Source organism: Oryctolagus cuniculus, chromosome 18, assembly GCF_051225735.1.
Source record: "Oryctolagus cuniculus isolate XC-2025 breed Fujian yellow rabbit chromosome 18, ASM5122573v1, whole genome shotgun sequence".
Lineage (NCBI taxonomy): Eukaryota > Metazoa > Chordata > Mammalia > Lagomorpha > Leporidae > Oryctolagus > Oryctolagus cuniculus.
The window spans coordinates 66,703,419-66,723,953 of NC_142884.1; the positions used below are offsets into that span (position 1 = coordinate 66,703,419).

The window sequence follows — 20,535 nt, forward strand, 5'->3', positions numbered from 1 at the left end:
AGGGAAAAGGAGGAGTGAATTTATTTCTACAAAATAAATCCAACTGTCACAAGACTTCCCCTGCTCTTGCAGTGCTTTCAGGTAACTTTTTATTGAGGAACTCAGACTCCCACTCCCTTTGCCACGCACCCTAAAATGATCTCATTTAATCAATCTGCTTTTGTTAATAAGAACAGCTGACTAATGAGCATCAGCAAATCTGAATTTCACTGTGGTTTTAGCACAATGAGAGAACAGTTAAAGAAAAAGGAAAAAGAAACAACTTTCCCTCATGTCATACCTCTTACACAGATGGAATCAGTGTCTTTATGAACAAAAACTCAAAGAATATCACACCTAATAGCTCTAAAGTACTGAAATGTTTGCACCGAAATAAGAACAGCTACTCGATGCTCTCCTTATTCACCTGCGCAGAAAGCATCAGGTGAAGGCATCCTGAAAGCCTTAAAACTGTGCTGTTAGGCCAGATAAAGTTTCTGGTGTCAGATGAAGTGATACAGAAATATTATAGGGGGCTGGCACTGTGGCGCAGCTGATTAAATCCCCAGCCTGTAGTGCCGGCATCCCATATGGGTGCCGGTTTTGAGTCCCGGCTGCTCCACTTCCAACCCAGCTCTCTGCTATAGGCTGGGAAAGCAGTAGAAAATGGCCCAAGTCTTTGGGGACCTGTACCCACGTGGGAGACCTGGAAGAAGTTCCTGGCTCCTGACTTTGAATCGGTTCAGTTTTGGTCATTGTGGCCATTTGGAGAGTGAATCAGTGGATGGAAGACCTCTCTCTCTCTCCACCTCCCTCTGTAACTGCATTTCAAATAAATAAAAATAATCAATCTTTATAAAAAAGAAAAGGAAACATTATGAATGCAGTCTCTTGAGTCCTCTATGTCAATGGCACCCAGACCCTCATTATAACTACTAAGAAAAGGCTATTTACCTTCTATGTGCCGACGCACTGTCCAGACAGCATTGGGGTTACCGGGTAGCTCAGAAACAGCCATTTCTGACACCTGATAGGAGAGGAGAGCCACACATCAGTGAGAATTGAACTCAGCTACTTGCTTAGAACTACACTAGAAAAATAAGGTCCCAAATAAACCATTCACATTATATGCTATAATCAAAAAGATGGAACTATCTAGTGAAACACCAATCAAAAACCCCAAAAGGCAATCCTCGTGACAGATTTCAGCAAAAAGTTATGGCATGTCTGGAAGGATACAGTTATTACAGCTAAAATCATATGCTTCATTTGGGGAGGGCACAATTGCATCCTCTTCAGGAAGTCAAGTAATCACTGAAATTGAAATTCAAATAGGCCATCTAAAATAGCATCCTAATATTTACCATCACAGCTAACATGGGGCCAAATTCCATCTCCAAATGCCACAAATAAATACTCCCACACCCTCCTGACTGGCAGTCATCTATCCCTTGCATAAGCACTCATTAAATCAACTGCTTTGTGTTTGCTGTTAGATGTTTATGCTACTTAAAGAGAAAGTTAATAATTGTCTTAATATTCCACAGGTTCTCCAACTTAAGAGTCAAAGAAACACCTAACATGAATTCAAAATGATCTAGAGGGAGAAACCAGCTGTGAGATATACGAAAACTCTGTGTACTATCTCTGTAATTTTTCTGTAAATATAGAACTGTTCTAGGGACAACTGATCGACCAACAGATAAAACGTAACTTGGGGGCCAATGCTGTGGGGTTACAAGTACATAAAGCCACCACCTGTAGGGCCAACATTCCATATGGGCACAGGTTTGAGTCCCCGCTGTTCCACTTTGAATCCAGCTCTCTGCTATGGCCTGGGAAAGCAAAAGTTGAGCCCCTGCGCCTGTGTGGGGGACCCAGAAGAAGTTCCTGGCTCCTGGCTTTGGGGAGCAAACCAGTGGATGGAAGACCTCTCTCTGACTACCTCTCTAACTCTGCCTTTCAAATAAAAAGTAAATCTTTTTTTTTTTTTTTTTTTTTTGACAAGCAGGGTTAGACAGTGAGAGAAGAGAGAGAGAGAAAGGTCTTCCTTCCGTTGGTTCACCCCCCAAATGGCCACTACGGCTGGCCGAACCGAAGGCAGGAGCCAGGTGCTTCCTACTGGTCTCCCATGCGGGTATAGGGTCCAAGCACTTGGGCCATCCTCCACTGCCTTCCTGGGCCACAGCAGAGAGCTGGACTGGAAGAGGAGCAACCGGGACAGAACCAGTGCCCCAACTGGGACTAGAACCCAGAGTACCAGCACTGCAGGCGGAGGATTAGCCTAGTGAGCCACAGCGCCAGCCATAAGAAGTAAATCTTAAAAAATAAATAAATAAATAAATAACTTGGATTTAAGTCCTGGCTCTGCTTCTGATTTCAGCCACGGCACAGCCAGGAGCCAGAAATTTAATCTAGGAATATCATGTGGGTGGCAGAGACCCAACCACTTGGGCCATCACTTACTGCCTCCCAGTGTACACATCAGCAGGAAGCTCACTAGGCTAGGTTCTAGTCCCGGTTGCTCCTCTTCCAGTCCAGCTCTCTGCTGTGGCCCACATGGGAGACTAGGAGGAAGCACCTGGCTCCTGGCTTCGGATCAGCGCAGTGCGCCGGCAGCAGCAGCAGCCATTGAGGGGTAAACCAACGGAAAAAGGAAGACCTTTCTGTCTCTCTCTAACTCTGCCTGTCAAAAAAATAAATAAATGAAATTAAAAAATAAAAAATTAAATTTCTGGCTCCTGCTAGAGTCTTGTCATTGCAGGCACTTGGGGAGTGGCCCATGGTTGGGAGCTCACTCTTGCTCTTGAATAACTAAAATTTATACAACCATTCTAAAATAAAAAGTTTACTAAATATTTTTTAACAATCTAGAAATAATAAATTAGTTTACTATGTTGTACTGTTTAACCAAATTACATAGGCTAAGTTAAGGAATACTAAAGATGGAACTACTCTTCTCTTAAGTTAACTCATGTAACAGCAGCAGGAAACCTAAGAACTTCATCAATAAAATAGAAGTGTCAAATATGCTACAACTGACACCAAATGTAAAAGTGACCATCACCCTGCTCACTGAGACCATAAAATACCCAAAAAACAAAGTACAACAAGAAGATATCTAGGAACAAAGTAATGTTAAACTTAAAAGTAACAAAGATGTGTTGAGGAACAGTGTTAAAAGAGGGGAGGCAGAGAGACACAGAGAATGAGGCACAAAGAAAATTACTTTCTATTGGCTGGTTCACTCCTCAAATGCCTGCAATAGCTAGGCCTGGCCCAAGCCAAAACCAAGTTCAGAATTCAATCCATTTCTCTGATATGAGTGGCATGGATAAAGTTACTTAAGATATCATCTGCTGCCTCCCAAGGTATTTATTAGAAGGAAGCTGGAATTGGAAGCAAAGCCAGGACTTGAACGCAGGCACTCTTAATTCTTAAAGAATCTTAACTCTTAATGAGATCTTTTATACTATCATAAAACTTTGTTAAAGCATGGACACCTTCTTTTGTGGACGCTCACTGAGCAGTCAGCTAAGTGATCAAAATGGACTGCAGAGGGGCCAGTGTTGTGGCACAGTGGGTTAAGCCATGGCCTGTAATGCTGGCATTATAAGGGCACCCGTTTGAGAACTGACAGCTCCATTTCCAATACAGCTTCCTACTAATATGCCTGGGAAAGCAGCGAAGAATGGACCAAGTGCTTGGGCCCCCGCACCCATGTGGGAGACTCAGAAGAGGCTCCAGGATCCTGGCTTCAGCCTGGCACAGTCCTGGCCATTGTGGCCATTTGTGAAGCAAAACAGATGGAAGATATCTCTCTCTGTAGATTCACCTTTCAAATAAATAAATCTTAAAAAAAAAGAAAGAAAGAAAGAAAGAAGTTATCAAGTTCCTTGACATAACACTTACTGAATAGTACAAAAGAGTACATCTTATTCTTAAGTACTTCATATACATCAATTCATTAAATTCCACACAGTCCTTTAAGGCAGGTATCATTAAGCCAACAATACAGAAGAATCAAAGCCTAGTAACTGCCATTAAATGGTAAAGTCAGAATTCAAAACCAACATTATCTTGGCTTTATTTCAATAAGAAATTATAAAAAATAAATAGGCCGGCGCCGCGGCTCAGTAGGCTAATCCTCCGCCTAGCGGCGCCGGCACACCGGGTTCTAGTCCCGGTCGGGGCGCCGGATTCTGTCCCGGTTGCCCCTCTTCCAGGCCAGCCCTCTGCTGTGGCCAGGGAGTGCAGTGGAGGATGGCCCAGGTGCTTGGGCCCTGCACCCCATGGGAGACCAGGAAAAGCACCTGGCTCCTGGCTCCTGCCATCGGATCAGCGCGGTGCGCCGGCCGCAGCGCGCCGGCCGCGGCGGCCATTGGAGGGTGAACCAACGGCAAAGGAAGACCTTTCTCTCTGTCTCTCTCTCTCACTGTCCACTCTGCCTGTCAAAAAATTAAAAATTAAAAAAAATTAAAAAAATTAAAAAAAAATAAATAAATAAAAAGAATCAAAGCCTAGTAACTGCCATTAAATGGTAAAGTCAGAATTCAAAACCAACATTATCTTGGCTTTATTTCAATAAGAAATTATAAAAAATAAATAAATAAAAGGAAGCAGGGGCAGGCGCTGCGGCTCAATAGGCTAATCCTCCGCCTGCGGCGCCAGCACCCCAGGTTCTAGTCCCGGTCGGGACGCCAGATTCTGTCCCAGTTGCCCTTCTTCCAGTCCAGCTCTCTGCGATGGCCCGGGAGTGCATTGGAGGATGGCCCAAATCCTTGGGCCCTGCACCTGCATGGGAGACCAGGAGAAGCACCTGGCTCCTGACTTCGGATCAGCGCAATGCGCCAGCTGCGACCATTGGAGGGTGAACCAATGGCAAAGGAAGACCTTTGTCTCTGTCTCTCACTGTCCACTCTGCCTGTCAAAAACAAAAACAAACAAACAAACAAAAAAACAAAAACACAAAACCAGGAAGCAGGCCTTGCAAGAACTGTACCATGCCAAAATCAAACCCTGAGAACAAACTGCAGCTTTAATGTGCTCCTAACAAGATCAAAATCAGGGTTTGGCTAGAAGCATTAACACTAGAACCACAAAAAAAGGATTCACCAAATACTTCATGATGTATGCACTTTGATGAAACACTGCAGACACATTACAAATGAGGCAACTGGGGCTGGCATTGTCGTACAGCAGTCTGAGCTGCAGCTTGAGATGCCAGCACCCCATATGGTGTGAATTCCAGTCCAGGCCGCGTCACCTCCAATTCAACTCCATGCTAATGTGCCTGTGAAGGCAGCAAAAGATGACCTAAATACTTGGGCCCCTGACACACAGGGAACCTGGAAGGAGTTCTGGCTTCTGGATGTGACCTTCCCCAGCTACTGTGGTCACTCAGGGAAAGAACCAGCAGACGGAGGAGCTCTCTTTCTCTGAATGTTTCTGTTGCTCTGCTTTTTAAATACACAAAACTTCAAAAAAAATTTTTTTGAAGCAACTGAAGAGCATGTAATAATAAGGTATGAATTTAGTGGATGAAAACTGCAAAGTATTACTGTGTTAGTTGCTAATATAGTATCTGAAAATTCTGAATGAAGACTACAAGCTAAAACAGTGAAATGTTCCATACAGATTTCCTAGGCTCTGTGCCACTGGCTAGTGAGCCTTAAACTATCACGTAAAGGAAATCTAAACTCTACTGAGAAAACAGGGAACAAAATGCCTTTGAAACATTAAATACAAGGATACACCAAAGGAGCCTACGTTGCAGCAGAGCAGGTTAGGCAGCTGTCTGCAAAGCTGGCATCTCATGGGTGTTGGTGCATGTCTGGCTGCTCTGCTTCTAATCCAGCTCCCTGCTAATGGCCTGGGAAAAGCAGCAGATAATGGCCAAAGTGTCTGGGCCCCTGACACCCAAGTGGAAGATCCAGATGAAGCTACCGACTCCTGGTTTTGGCCTGCTTCAGCCCTGGCTGTCACAGCTATCAGGGGAGCAAACCAGCAGATTCCTGTCTCCTTCTTTCTGTAAGTATGGCATTCAAACAAATAAATCTTAAAACACACACACACACACACACACACACACTTCAAAAAGTTCATGGAAAATGGAATTAATGGTGTAAAACAATTTTGAAATCCACGCATATAAGGGGGTCTTTTAAAATTTCAAGAAAAAAATGCATATTATGAAAAAAACCATGCAAGGATTTCAAACTTTTCTGAAGTTAAATTAATTTAAAAAAATTTTTTATCCAGGGGGCCGGCAACGTGGTGTAACAGATAATTCCACTGCCTGCAGTGCTGGCATCCCATATGGGCGCCGGGTCTAGTCCCAGTTGCTCCATTTCCAATCCAGATTTCTGCTACGGCCTGGGAAAGCAGAAGATGGCCCAAGTCCTAGGGGCCCTGGAACCCACACAGGAGACCCAGGAAAAGCTCCTGGCTCGTGGCTTTGGAATGGCCCAGCTCCAGTCGTTGCAGCCATTTGGGGAGTAAGTAAACCAGTGGATGAAAGACCTCTCTCTCTCTCTCTGCCTTTCAAATAAATAAATCTTTTTTAAATTGTTATATCCAGTTATGACAAGGGGCAGAGACAGAGAGTACATATACTCCCCCATCCACTGGCCCTGAATTACCCTCCAAATGACCTCCAAGAGTTTGGGAACTGGGAACACCTCACTGGAAACCATAACTGTTGCTTCCCAGGGTCTGCACCAGCAGGAAGCTGGAATCAGGAGCAGGAGCCAAGAGTTGAACCCAGGCACTCTCATGTTGGATGGGGCACCCTAACCAGTTTCCTAATAGGCCAAATGCCTAAGTCCATTTCTCATGAACTATTTATTTACTCATCAGAGGAAAGCCAGAAACTGCTATGTCAGTGCTTCCCTCCAAACTCAAGAACTCTAATCTTACCTCCAGTCCATGCCTTAAAACTCTCAGAGATGACCGGGGTCCCCTACCACAGGCCACATACAGCTGAGGGGTATCTTCATTGGCCAAATCAGCTATCTGCACAGAGAACAAAGGGGAAAATGTGGCTAAGTTTTCAAACCCAACTGATTCTCAGGACAAATGACTTTTGAGCTTACCAATCTCTTATTGGATCCTTGCCCTGGGATATGAAGAAGAAAAGCTCAAATACTCCCAACAGTAAACAATTTGAAGAGCAAATTTTTCCACTAAAAAAGGAAATGGCATTAAAGGAACTGTCATATTTAGTAAAACAAAATACTATATACCCTCCAAGTAAAATTCAGCACTTCCTTTCTTACTTATCAGAATCACAATTCTGTCATTCACAAAAATTGTATTTACTCACGTAACATTAAAGCTTGCAGATACTCAAGCTTGCAGATACTCAAACTAGCATTTACCCTCATCACTACTGCAAAATTCTATTTATCAGATGTGTTTGTTGTCAGAATGCACAGGATCCTATGTGCTCTTCTGATGTTGCTGTCCAGTTTTTGGTTAACTTTGCACCTAGCTAATCAAGCTCTAAATGAGAAAGCCATATTTTCTTGTCGGTATCCTACACATCTAGCTCTTTCCAGTATAGTATTTATTGACCAATAGGTGACAGGAGGTGTGTCATTTGTATTAGTTTTGACAAACTGAGCAATTTAATGAAAATTCCTCTACGGACTAGATAGAGCCTACTTTAACACAGTAAGTATACGGGTTCACACTGATCTCTCCAAAAACAAAAAAGGTTAACTCAACTATTTTAAATGCACCATCTTGCTACTTATGAAGGTACATAATTTTTCACAATCAAAAATATTCTGCTGGCCCAGTTATTCTATATTGTCATATGCACTTAAAAACACTGAGAGAGGCCGGCGCTGCGGCTCAATAGGCTAATCCTCCACCTAGCGGTGCCGGCACACCGGGTTCTAGTCCCGGTTGAGGCGCCGGATTCTGTCCCGGTTGCCCCTCTTCCAGGCCAGCTCTCTGCTGTAGTCAGGGAGTGCAGTGGAGGATGGCCCAAGTGCTTGGGCCCTGCACCCCATGGGAGACCAGGAGAAGCACCTGGCTCCTGCCTTTGGATCAGCGCAGTGCACCAGCCACGGCGGCCACTGGAGGGTGAACCAAGGACAAAAGGAAGACCTTTCTCTCTGTCTCTCTCTCACTGTTCACTCTGCCTGTCAAAAAAAAAAAACAACAACAACAACAACAAAACACCACACTGAGAGAGCATTCAGATGCCTCAGGCTAATAGAAGAAGAGATCCTGTAACAAAAACATGTCAAGGAGCCTGGCCATAAAAAATCTTGTTAACTTCCAGCTAAACTTATTTTTGATCTACAAGCTATTTTACACAATTATTTCTTCAAATTCCAAGGAAGTAGAATAAGAAAAAACACACTAAGTCAAATTAGGAATTACTCATACTTATACTTATTTCCTGTTGTACTCAGAACTAACCGTCTCTTCTCAAAATTCTAAGGGAAGTAGAGTGCCTGAGCTCTACCTTGTTTCCCCAGTACACAGGGCATACCACTCTTTCATTAGAAGCACGATTAACTAGATTGGTGAATCCCAAATGGTTATTACTCAAATCCCAGCCATCCAGGGAGAATGGTAAGGTAAATTTCCTGGCTGCTACAACTGAGCACCAGTAGTTCGGGGGACACAATGTTGATACTAGGTCACTTCAGGTTCCTCCTTCAGGACGCATTTAAAAACTTTTTTGCTGATAAACTCCAATGTTTCTGCTGTATCTTTAAGAAATGTGTTGAAATGAGACGAGTATGGTTATTCATAGAGTGCCAAATAATAGAAGATCAAGTTCAGACTACTATATGAACCAACTTACTATAAAAAGAAAAAGAGCAGATACCATATACAAGTGTATCTATGAATTGCAGAAGCAGAGAAAATGCTCAGAAGCAATCATAAGAAGCAATGGCTTCAGCAGAGGTGAGGGTTAAACGACTGGGAGCAGACCTTTCACTTTTCACCTTTATGGCTAGAATGTTTACATTCAATGGCTTGGGGTTTTACAATTAAAGAGCTGTGGCACAGGTTAAGCCTCCACCTAAAGTGCCAGCTTCCCATAGGGGAGCTGGTTTGAATCCTGGCTGCACCACTTCTGATCCAGCTCCCTGCTAATGCACTTGGGAAAGTAGCTGAAGATGATCCAAATCCTTGGGCCCCTGGAATCATGTGGGAGACCCAGAAGAAGCTTCTAGCTTTGGCTTAGTCCAGCCCCGGCCATTACAGCCATTTGGGGAATGAACCAACAGATGGAAGATCTCGCTCTCATTCACTCCCCTTCTCTTTCTGCATTTCTGCCTTTCAAATTAAAAAAAAAATCTTTAAAAAAAAAAAAAAAAAAAGGGACTTACTAATGGTTTTTCATTCCCAAACTTCTACTTCTAATTGCTTCCCCTTTACACAATGGTGATTCCACAGAAAAGCTAATAAATCTATTTCTTATGCTAGATCTTAAATGCACTGGAGGAAAACCTTAAGCTCATTAAATTTTTGACTCAAAAGCATTCGGCTGGCAATGCTAATTGTGAAAGTGACTAGAAGGGTCCACACCTGGCAAAACAGAATGGGAGAGAGGCTATCCAACTCATCAACCAGCACAAGGTTTTTGAGTGGTCTTGGCTGAAAAAAGAAGGTGTCTCCTTCTTCCAGAGGCATAGCAGAAGAAAACTCAGGTTCTTCATCATCATCTCCAAGATGTGCAATTTGATATAAGTAACTGAGGAGAAGCAGAGAGAGACTATTGTTAAAACATACTGTGAAGATAATGTATGACCACAACATAATGCTGGTGCTATTTGGTGATAAATATATAAAGATTTATTTATTTACTTGAAAGTCAGTTACACAGAGAGAGGAGAAGCAGAGGCAGAGGCAGAGAGAGAGGGAGGGAGGAGAGGGAGACAGAGAGGTCTTTCATCCACTGGTTCACTCCCCAGATGACCGCAATAGCTGGAGCTGTGCCAATGCAAAGCAAGGAGCCAGGAGCTAGAAGTTTTTTCCAGGTCTCCCATGTGGGTGCAGGGGCCCAAGCTCGTAGGCCATATTCTACTGCTTTCCCAGGCCATAGCAAAGAGCTGGATCAGAAGTGGAGCAGCTGGGACTCGAACCGGTGGCCATATGGGATGCTGGCAATGCAAGTGGCAACTTTACCCACCACACCACCGACCTGGCCTCAGCTATTTGATTATGTTAAGAAATAGCTATTAGGGGCTGACGTTGTGGTGCAACAGATTAAACAGCCACTTGCAATGCCAGCATCCCATTTGAGCACTGGATCAATCTGTGCTGCTAATGCACCTGGGAAAGCTTATGGGGCCCTACCACTCATGTGGGAGAACTGGATGAGTCTAGGCTCCTGGTGTAGGCCTAGCCCAGGACTAGCTCCAGCCACTGTGGCCATCTGGAGAATGAACCAGCAGAGAGAAGATTCTTACTCTGCATCTCCCTCTCTTTTTACAATTCTTTCAGATAAATGAATAATCTTCAAAAAAGAAATCAGTTGTTTTATGAATTGATAATTGAGATTTGTTTCAAAACAATTCAAGGATGTTTGGGAAATGTGATACAAGTAAAACAAGGCTGATCATGGATTATGCATTACTGAAGATAGATGACAGGCATATATACAGATTTATTATTCCTGCCTCTCTTGTTAGAAAATTTCCAAAACAGACAAAAAGTAAAATCTTAAATGAAAAATAAGACTCAATGAGAAAATTTTGACAAATTTATCTGACGATGCATATATAAAATTTTGACAGTATGCTGTCATCCTCTATAAAAATTACATATAAATATTAAAATGTAAAAATACTATTACAGGGGCTGACACTGTGGTGTAGCAAGTTATGCAACCCTGTGGTGCTGGTATCATATATGGGTACCAGTTCAAGTCTCGGCTGCTCCATTTCCAATTCAGCACCCTGCTGAAGTGCCTGGGAAAGCACTGGAATATGGCCCAGGTCCGTGGGCCCCTGCACCCATGTGGGAGAGCCAGAAGGGGCTCCTAGCTTCAGACTGGCCCAGCTACAGCTGTTGCTGCCATTTGGGGTAGTAAACTGAAGCAGACTGAAGATGTCTCTCCCTCCCTCTCTTTCAAATAAATAAATAAATCTGGGAAAAAAAAAAAAAAAAAGCACATACAGCAAAATGACAAGGTGATTAACCTGGGAGATTAGGATTATGAGTAATTTGCTCTTTTATCCATTTTCTAAAAATTACTACATTACCAGAATTCTTAAAAATAAGAATTTCTACAATACCAGTATTTACTAAATGCTCATAGTACTAAAGTGCTTAGTGTGTGGCATATGTAATCTTATTAAATACCCACAAAGCCCAATAAGGTGAACACTATTACTAAACCTACATGATAAATAAGAAGCCTGAGGAATACTTCTGGAAAACAATCAAGATTCTCATGTGCACTGGTATAAATACGACAGCATACTGCCTGGCTTATCATCTAAACTGCCACCCCACAATACTGCCATTATGAAAAGGAACATAGAAAATTGTGTTGTATTAGCACAGGCTAAGCTTAGCCTAGCAGTTAAGACAACCATGTCTCATGTGCAAATACTTGGGTTTGACACCTCACTCGGGCCCAACTCTGGCTTCCTACAAATGCAGATCCCAGAAGGCAACTGCAATAGCTCAAGTAGCTGGGTTCCTGCCATCAACATGGGAGACCTAAATTGTGTTTCAGCTCCTGATTACATCCCCCACATCCCCTCAGCCTTTAAGGAGTAAAAATCAACACTTAGGAGCTATCACTCTCTCTACGTCTCAAATAAAAATGCTAGGGCCAGCACTATGGTATAGCAAGTTAAGCTGTGATACTGACATACCATATGATGAGAGCCATCTGGAGTCCCAGCCAATAAACTGAGGTGGCTTCCTGTTAATGCACTGAGAAGCAGCCACAAATGGCCCAAGTGTTTGGGCCCCTGCACTCAGAAGCTCCTGGCCCATGACCTTGGACTGGCCCAGTTCCAGTGGTCATTGCAGCCATTTGTTGGGGGTGAACCAGAGGATGGAAGATCTCTCTGTAAATCTGCCTTTCAAATAAAGTAAGTCAATCTTTAAAAAAAAAAAAAAAAACTGTGTGAAAAGTGTAACCAGGTATTAACCAGGAAATGGAAAAACAAAATGAACAGTAGGGACAAAGTCAATGCAAGGGATTGAAAGGCATGTTTGAAAGTAAGAGAACTGAAGACAAGGCACAAAAGGCACAGAATCCCAGACAACATCTTCATTAAATCATGAGGAAACTGAGCATCAGATCACCAAGTAAGTTCACATATACTTCAGCAGACACTGTCAAGCTATCATGTTATCACATATAAAGAACCTGAAGTCTCTGAATTCAAATTGAAGCTGGAATTCAGATTTCCATTTGGCAATCAAGCCATTAAAAATTTTAACACAGGTATAGGAAAAATCATTTCATCAGTGATGTCTCATACATTTGATAAAGGCTGACTACAAGACAAAGAAATGACCCAGTCTGCATTAGCATCACAAAAAAGGAATACTGAAATAAAAAAACAGAATCTGGTTCAAACTGGTAGGATATCAAAAAAAGGGGGGAAGATTTTTACAATTCAGTTGCTAGAATAGGCTCATCCTTAACAATTAACAGATATACTGAATTTGGGAGGGTTGGTGATGTGGGTTGGGCAGCTGTGGGTACTAAGAGCTTCTAACTGTACAAATACATGCGTGCTAGTTAATAAGAAGCACTCAATAAATATTTATTCAATGAAATGTACAGCCAAAAGCACTGTTAAAGATAATTGTGCAGATACAGAAGAACTGATAGAAACTACTGAAGGAAGACAACAGAACAGAGTTAAGGTGGATAAGAAGGCAAAACTTGTGGGGGAAAAAAAAATATTCCTGTGAAAAGCTCCCCAGCCTGCCTGCTAACCTTTACAATAACCAGGATAAATTAGGATAACAAAGGAATTACTTACTGGTTTCCAAATTCTGATGCTACAAAAAGGAAGCCTGTTTTAAGCACACACATGGCCGCAGCAACAGGCACAGTATCAAAATACTTGAGCCGTATCTCAGTTACCTGGAATGAAAACATTTAGGCAAATAAAGCACACTACAGAGGGAAGCCCAGTATTATGACATCACAGACCAAGAAGCAAGTAACATACTGTACTCAGTATCTAACTAAGGGCCAAGCAATCTACAAGCCATAGGTTAGCCATGCTTATGTGTAATTTACTGTCCACGGATGCTTTTGAACTATAAAGGTATAGGTGAATAGGTAAGATACAGACCACAACACAAAACCAGCAAATATTTACTAGCTGGCCTTTGTTGTTGGTTTTTTTTCCCTTTTTTAAATGAAATAAAACATACAGCTAGTTTGAAGAGTAGCTGACAGTAAATCAGTTTTTGTTTTTAATTTTTCAAATGCTGTTTGTATATCCTCTGTATTTCTCTCCCATTTTTCACTGTCAAGGACTAAGGTATAGACAAAGGGATTTGTAAGTTACATATAGGTATTAATACTAAAAGTATACAAATACTCATACACTTCGAAAAAATAATCTCATTCCAAGAAAATATAGAACAGATCCAACATGGCTGAATAAGGTATAGCAACAATAACACGTTACGGCCACTTGGGGAATGAACCCGGGAAAGGGCGGACCTTTCTCTCTGTCTCTCCCTCTCACTATCTGTAACTCTACCTCTCAAATAAAGAAAATCTTTAAAGAAAGTTCATATGGAAATCACAAAAGGCCACAAATAGTTGGAGTGATCTGGAACAAGAAAACCCAACCTGGATGAATCATAATACTCGATTTCAAAGCGTCCTACAAAGTTACAGTAGTTAAAACAGCTTAGTAATGGCATAAAATCCAACGTGTAGCTCAATGGAACAGAAGAGAGAGCCCAGAATTTAATCCACATAGATAGCCAGTTGACTACTGACAAAAGTGCTCAGACCACACAGTGGAGTTAAGGATAATATTCTCAAAATGGCGCTGGCAAAACTGGATGCATATACAAAGAAGAACGAAAGTAGATCCGTATCTCTCTTCACATACAAAAATCAACTGAAGATACATCAAGGACCCAATTTAAGACCTGACATTATGGACATTATGAGGTTGCTGGAAGAAAACGTAGGGGAAACACTCAAAGACATTGGTGAAGGAACAACTTCTTGGATGGGAACTAGCTGGCCTTTGTTTAAAAAGCTTGCTAATTCATGTGGCCGGCAACATGGCAGTGAGTTAAGCAGCCACCTCCAACAACGGCATCCCATATGGGTACCAGTTCAAGTCCCAGATGCTCTACTTTCTTTTTTTTTTTTATTTTTTTGACAGGCAGAGTGGACAGTGAGAGAGAGAGACAGAGAGAAAGGTCTTCCTTTGCCGTTGGTTCACCCTCCAATGGCCGCCGCGGCCGGCGCACCGCGCTGATCCGATGGCAGGAGCCAGGAGCCAGGTGCTTTTCCTGGTCTCCCATGGGGTGCAGGGCCCAAGCACTTGGGCCATCCTCCACTGCACTCCCTGGCCACAGCAGAGAGCTGGCCTGGATGAGGGGCAACCGGGACAGAATCCGGCGCCCCGACCGGGACTAGAACCTGGTGTGCCGGCGCCGCTAGGCGGAGGATTAGCCTAGTGAGCCACGGCGCCGGCCCAGATGCTCTACTTTCAATCCAGCTCCCTGCCAATGCCCATGAACAGCAGTGGAAAATGACCTAAGTGCTCAGGCCAGATCTCAGGGAGATCTGGAAGAAGCTCCTGGCTCCTTTGGCATGATCCAGCCCTGGCTGTTGTAACCATTTGGGGAGTGAACCAGCAGATGGAAAATCGCATTCTGTCTCTCTGATTGATTCTCCCTCTCTCTCTGTATCTCTTTCAAATACTAAATAAATCTTTAAAAATAAAAGCTTGCTAATCCATGATTTAAGCAGCAAACAAATTGCCCAATTGTTTATAGAGCTCCTCTATATGATGAAAGAAGGAATATGCCATGTGTATTATCAGTTTTCACCAGACTTGGGAGGCTCTTATTTATACCAATTATTACCACTTGAAAATAATCACTGGGGGGCCAGTGTTGTCATGCAGCAGGTTAAGAAGCTGCCCAGGATGACCACATCCCATAAAGCTACACCCACTTCCAATTCAGCTCCCCGCTAATGTGCCCAAGAAGGCAGCAAAAGATGGCTCAAATGCTTGGTCATTGCAACCCTAGACTGAGTTCTAGGCTGCTGGCTTTGGCTTAGACAAGCCCTGGTTGTTGCAGGCATTTGGCGAGTGAACCAGTGAATGGAATTTCTCTGTTGGCTCTGTGTTCCAAATAAGTAAATACATGGATTTTTCACAAAAAAAAAAAAGTAGCATTACCCAGTCTTGTTATCATTACATAAGAGTACCAGACAAGAGGTCCATTAAACAGAGAGGAAAACCTATATCGATATATCAATCCCAAAGACAACCACTTTCTAAAGCACTGTAATTTCTGTATTTTTACCTTGTATTTAATTGTTCTATCTCATCTCTGAAAGTAGTATTAACGAAAAAGTTGGTTTGTAAAACAGCTTTGTAAATCTTAAATGCATATACATTTTTTTTTCTTTTTTATCTGAATGAGCAACAGATAACGTCCCATCCACCAGTTTGCTCTCCACATAGCTATAACAGTCCGGACTGGGTTAGGCCAAAGCCAGGAGCCAGGAACTCAGTTTGGGTCACCCACAGGTGGATGGCAAGGGTCCAAGTAGTTGAGCCATCACCTGCTGCCTCCCAGAGCACACAAAGCAGGAAGCTGGATCATAAGCAGAAGCAGGATTTGAAGGCATCCCAAGTAGCGGCTGAACCTGCTGTGCCAAAATACTCAACTCACAGAGTTGTTTTCTTGTTCACAAGTTGTGCAACCTCAGTCAGTGCTCATAGCCTACAGGTAACAAAGCCAGGCAATGGTTTAAAGCTGCTGTTTACTCTGGCATGGGTACACTATGAAAGGCCCACTGAGAAGAGCCCACCATAAATCCATTACCATGCTCCATATACATTTCTTTTTTTCTATTTATTTACTGGAAAGGCAGAATTGCAGAGACAGAGAAAGAGAGAGGTCTTCCATCCGCTGGTTCACTCTCCAGATGATGGCAATGGCCAGAGCTAGGCCGATCCAAAGCCAGGAGCCGGGAGCTTCTTCTGGGTCTTCCAATAGGTACAGGGGCCCAAATACTTGGGCCAAATCCACTGCTCTCCCAGGCCATAGCAACTAGTTGGATTGGAAGTGGAGCAGCTGGGACTTGAACCTATGCCCACCTAGGATGCAGGCACTATAGGCGGTGGCTTTACCCACTAAGCCACAGCCCCTTCATATACATTTCTAAACCATGATAGTGAGAACCCAGCATGGTAGCACAACAGGCCACTGCCTCTACCACTGATGTTCCACTCAAGAACACCAGTTCAGTTCCAACTACTGCACTTCCAATCTAGCTCCCTGCTAACGTGCCTGGGAACCAGTGGGTGACGGCTCAAGTATCTGAGTTCCTGCCACACACACAGGAGATACAGATGCAGTTCCTGCCTACTGGCTTCAGCCAAACCCAGTTCTGACTTTTGTAGCCATTTGAGGAGTAAACCAGAGGACGGATGATATCTCCTTCTCTTTTCCTGATGTTCTGCCTTTCAAATAAATCAATCTTAAATAAGGTCATGAAAATTAAAAATGGAAAAATTTAAGCACAACACACACCCTGCACTGTTCCCCACTTTATCTATGGTCTACTCACCATATCTTCATCTGTTTCCAAAGTGATCTTGAAGATATCACCCTGCTCAGTTTGGGCCAAAAAGAAGAACATCGATTTGGTCTTATGGGTGGCAGAGCAGACAAAAATCATTCCTCTTTCAGGGTCATCCAGGTCATTCTAGGAAAGTTAAATTGTAGACAATCAACATCTTAGAAGGATTACTTTCCTATTTCTGATATGCAGCACCTTACCAATAGGGAATACAAAGGACACCCAAAGCCCAGAGTCTAGATCAAAGCAATAAAACGATGGCTAAAAATTCTTACCTGCTATAACATAACAAATTCTGGGTAACCAAATCAGAGTCACAATTCTATTCTACAGCCTGATCAGACCAGTGAGGCAGAAACTATCTCCAGAGGAAAATGTCAGAGAAGAGACATGAAATTTAAATTGTCATCATTTCAGGCTATGAATAAAACACTCAACATGTCACCTTACCATCCAAGCTCCACATCCACTTCCTTGATTCCAAAATGCACCCCTTTAGACATGATATTGAATTAAAGAAAAGTTTCTAATACTTTTTATTTCTCTGAGTTAGCCCTTCATGAAGTCTGACCTGTTGCAAAGCCAAGTACCAGCTATAGTTAGGTGTACAATAAATTGTCCAACTAATTTATCAAGAATTTAACTTTCCAAATTTCTTTTCAAGTTTTCTACAACTGATACAATTTTATTCAAATACCGTATACTAAATCACCTAAAGAAGTCCTAAAAGGTTTAATCCCAGGACCAATATTAAAAAGCAGCCAACTCATAGTAGGAGGAGAGATTTTATTAATTGATTCAGGGGGAAAAGTCAATACCAAAACCTCTGGGTGAAAAAATGTTAGGGAAAAGGAGGTTTATAAGTCTCAAAGGTCACAGATGAAGCTCTGGCTCCCAGCCTCAGCCTAGCTCAGCCCTAACCCATGTGGACACATCAAGAATGAACCAAAGGATGGAAGATTCTCTCTCTCCCTCTAACTCTACCTTTCAAATAAATCAGTGAAATTTTTGGAGCCCTGAGGAGAGTTATAGATGGAGGTTTGTTTATCTCTTGCCATACAAAATGATTCCTTGGTTATGACTCTAAAATGCAAGGAGTTTAATGCAGAAGTGTATCAGGGAGGCCGCCTGCAGTGCTGGCATCCCATATGGGCGCCAATTCGAGACCCGGCCACTCCACTTCCAATCCAGCTCTCTGCTATGGCCTGGGAAAGCAGTAGAATATGGCCTACATGCTTGGGCCCTTGCACCCACAAGGGAGACCTGGAAGAAGCTCCTGGTTCCGGATTGGTGCAGCTCCAGATGTTGCTGCCAATTGAAAGGCGATGGAAGACCCTCCCGGCTCTGTCTCTGCCTTCGCCTCTCTGTAACTCTGCTTTTCAAATAAATAAGTAAATCTCTAAAAAAGTACACATGGGTCAAAACACTGCAGATTGTATATGTTACCTAATGGAAGAGATAAAAACATTTACAAAAACAATCCTCTTGGGGCCAGCACTGTAGCACAGCAGATTAAGCCACTGTCTGCTCCACTTCTGATCCAGCTTCTTGCAATGTGCCTGGGAAAGCAGCAGAGGATGGTACAAGAGCTTGGCCACAGCAGGTTAAAGCCCTGGCCCGATGGGGCCGGCGCCATGGCTCACTTGGTTAATCCTCCGCCTGCAGCACCAGCATCCCATATGGGCACTGGGTTCTAGTCCCAGTTGCTCCTCTTCCAGTCCAGCTCTCTGCTGTGGCCCGGGAGGGCAGTGGAGGATGGCCCAAGTGCTTGGGCACTGCACCTGCATGGGAGACCAGGAGGAAGCACCTGGCTCCTGGCTTCGGATCAGCGCGGCACGCCAGCCGCGGCGGCCATTGGAGGGTGAACCAATGGCAAAGGAAGACCTTTTTCTCTGTCTCTCTCGCACTAACTCTGCCTGTCAAAAAAGAAAAAAAAGCCCTGGACCAAAGCACTGGTATCCCGTATGGGCACTAGTTCTAGTCCCAGCTGCTCCTCTTCCCATCCAGCTCTCTGCTATGGCCTGGAAAAGCAGTAGAAGATGGGCCAAATCCTTGGGTCCCTGCACACACGTGGGAGACCCTCAAAAAGCTCCTGGCTTCAGACTAGTGTAGCTTCAGCTGTTGCAGCCATTTGGAGAGTGAACCAGAGGATGGAAGACCTCTATCTATGCCTCTGCCTCTCTGTAACTCTGCTTTCAAATACATAATAAATTTTTTAAAAAATGATATTATCAAGGTTGTACATCATTTAAAAAAAATACATTATGAGAAAGGTAAAAGTAGCATACTACTAACTGGTGAACCTAAGTGAAGGGGGGGGGGGTTCACTATCCTATTGCTTTGAAATTTTAAATTGGAATTTTTCAAAATAAAATGCTAGAAAAATAAGCAAAAAAAAAAAAAAGACAAATATATCATAAATAACAATCTCCAACAACTTTGCCTGGTTTCTCCAAACTAGAAGCCTTTAGGAATCTCAAGTATAGCTGTCCATAGCTCCTCTGAAAAGAAAACTGCTGCTTTTTAATGCCTTTTCTCAGTCTTTTGCTTTTACTAAGATATGTACCAGCTTTATTAAAAGTAACATTTACAACCACTTGGGACACCCACATTCCTTAACAGAGTGCATGTTTGAGTCCTACCTACCAACAACTGCCAGCTGACATGTGTGGAGAGTGGCTTACTTAAGTCCTTAGATTTCTGCCACCTTTGTGGGGACACCAGAATAGACATCCTGTCTGCTGGTTTTGACCAGGCCCAGTATTGGCTATTGTGGGCATATGGGACGTGAACCAGCCGATGGATGATCTCTCTCCCAGTCACTCTGCCTTTCAAATCAGTAAATAAAATAGAAACACACACATACAAAGAAACTAAAACTTGATTAACAGATTACATTGTAATCACAAAAACAAAATCCATTTCACAAACACAAACACCTCTCCTCTATGGAAAACAAAAACCTTACCCGTCTCCTAGGAATTGGACATCGGATATCAGGCTGATCACCAAAGTTCTTGTAGGTGATATAGTTTTCAGAGCAAATCAGTACTCCACTTGGACCATCTGACCCTCCTGGAACTGTGGAAAAAAAGAAAAAACTTTACCAGTGGTGACTTGACATAACAATAAATGACTCTTTTTTTTTTTTTTACAGGTAGAGTTAGTGAGAGAGAGACAAAGAGAAAGGTCTTCCTTCCATTGGCTCACTCCCCTAATGGCTGCTAAGGCTGGCGCGCCGATCCGAAGCCAGGAGCCAGGTGCTTCTTCCCGGTTTCCCAAGCAGGTGGCATGGCCCAAGCACTTGGGCCATCCTCCACTGCCATCCCGGGCCATAACAGAGAGCTGGACTGGAAGAGGGGCAACCGGGTCTAGTACCCGGCTCCCCAACCAGGACTAGAACCCGGGTGCCGGCAGCGTAGGCGGAGGATTAGCCAAATGAGCCATGGTGCAGGCCAAATGATTGGCTTTCAACTCCTGTCCAGCACAACTTTTTCTTAAAGATTTATATATTTATTTTCAAAGAGTTACAGAGACGGAGAAACAGGGAAAGGCCTTCCAACTACTAGCTTACTGCCCAGATGTCTACAGCTGGGCCAGACCAAAGCCAGGAGCCAGGAGCTTCATCCAGGTCTCCTGTATGAGCCTGTTGCCTTCACAGGTGTTATTAGCAAGGAACTGGATCTGAAGTAGAGCAGCCAGGACTCAAAGGGGCACCCATATGGGATGCCGGCATCACAGGCGATGGCTTAACC

The 20,535-nt window shown here is 43.3% G+C and overlaps 1 protein-coding gene and 2 non-coding genes across 7 annotated transcripts in view; all 3 read right to left on the minus strand.

The window, feature by feature from the left end:
* SF3B3 (splicing factor 3b subunit 3) overlaps window positions 1–20,535 on the minus strand; it is a 61,701-nt gene that overhangs the window by 29,683 nt on the left and 11,483 nt on the right. For 4 of the 5 annotated variants that reach the window (XR_016225409.1, XM_051847265.3, XM_089320459.1 and 1 more), the window contains 6 exons: window positions 19,749–19,861; window positions 16,769–16,906; window positions 12,963–13,066; window positions 9,535–9,700; window positions 6,898–6,993; window positions 934–1,006 (listed from right to left, as the gene is read on the minus strand). Coding sequence is in view for 4 of the 5 variants with exons in the window: in XM_051847265.3 (XP_051703225.1) it covers window positions 934–1,006; window positions 6,898–6,993; window positions 9,535–9,700; window positions 12,963–13,066; window positions 16,769–16,906; window positions 19,749–19,861 (690 nt within the window). In the remaining variant the exon portion in view is untranslated. Of the gene's footprint in view, window positions 1–933; window positions 1,007–1,343; window positions 1,471–6,897; window positions 6,994–9,534; window positions 9,701–12,962; window positions 13,067–16,768; window positions 16,907–19,748; window positions 19,862–20,535 lie in introns of those variants that run through there. The other variant, XM_089320461.1, reaches the window with a different exon arrangement.
* LOC127491423 (small nucleolar RNA SNORA42/SNORA80 family) lies at window positions 15,889–16,025 on the minus strand. The gene has a single exon (XR_007920083.1). It is a non-coding gene; the product is annotated as a small nucleolar RNA SNORA42/SNORA80 family (small nucleolar RNA).
* Window positions 17,111–17,201, minus strand: LOC127491429 (small nucleolar RNA SNORD111). Its single transcript, XR_007920089.1, has one exon. It is a non-coding gene; the product is annotated as a small nucleolar RNA SNORD111 (small nucleolar RNA).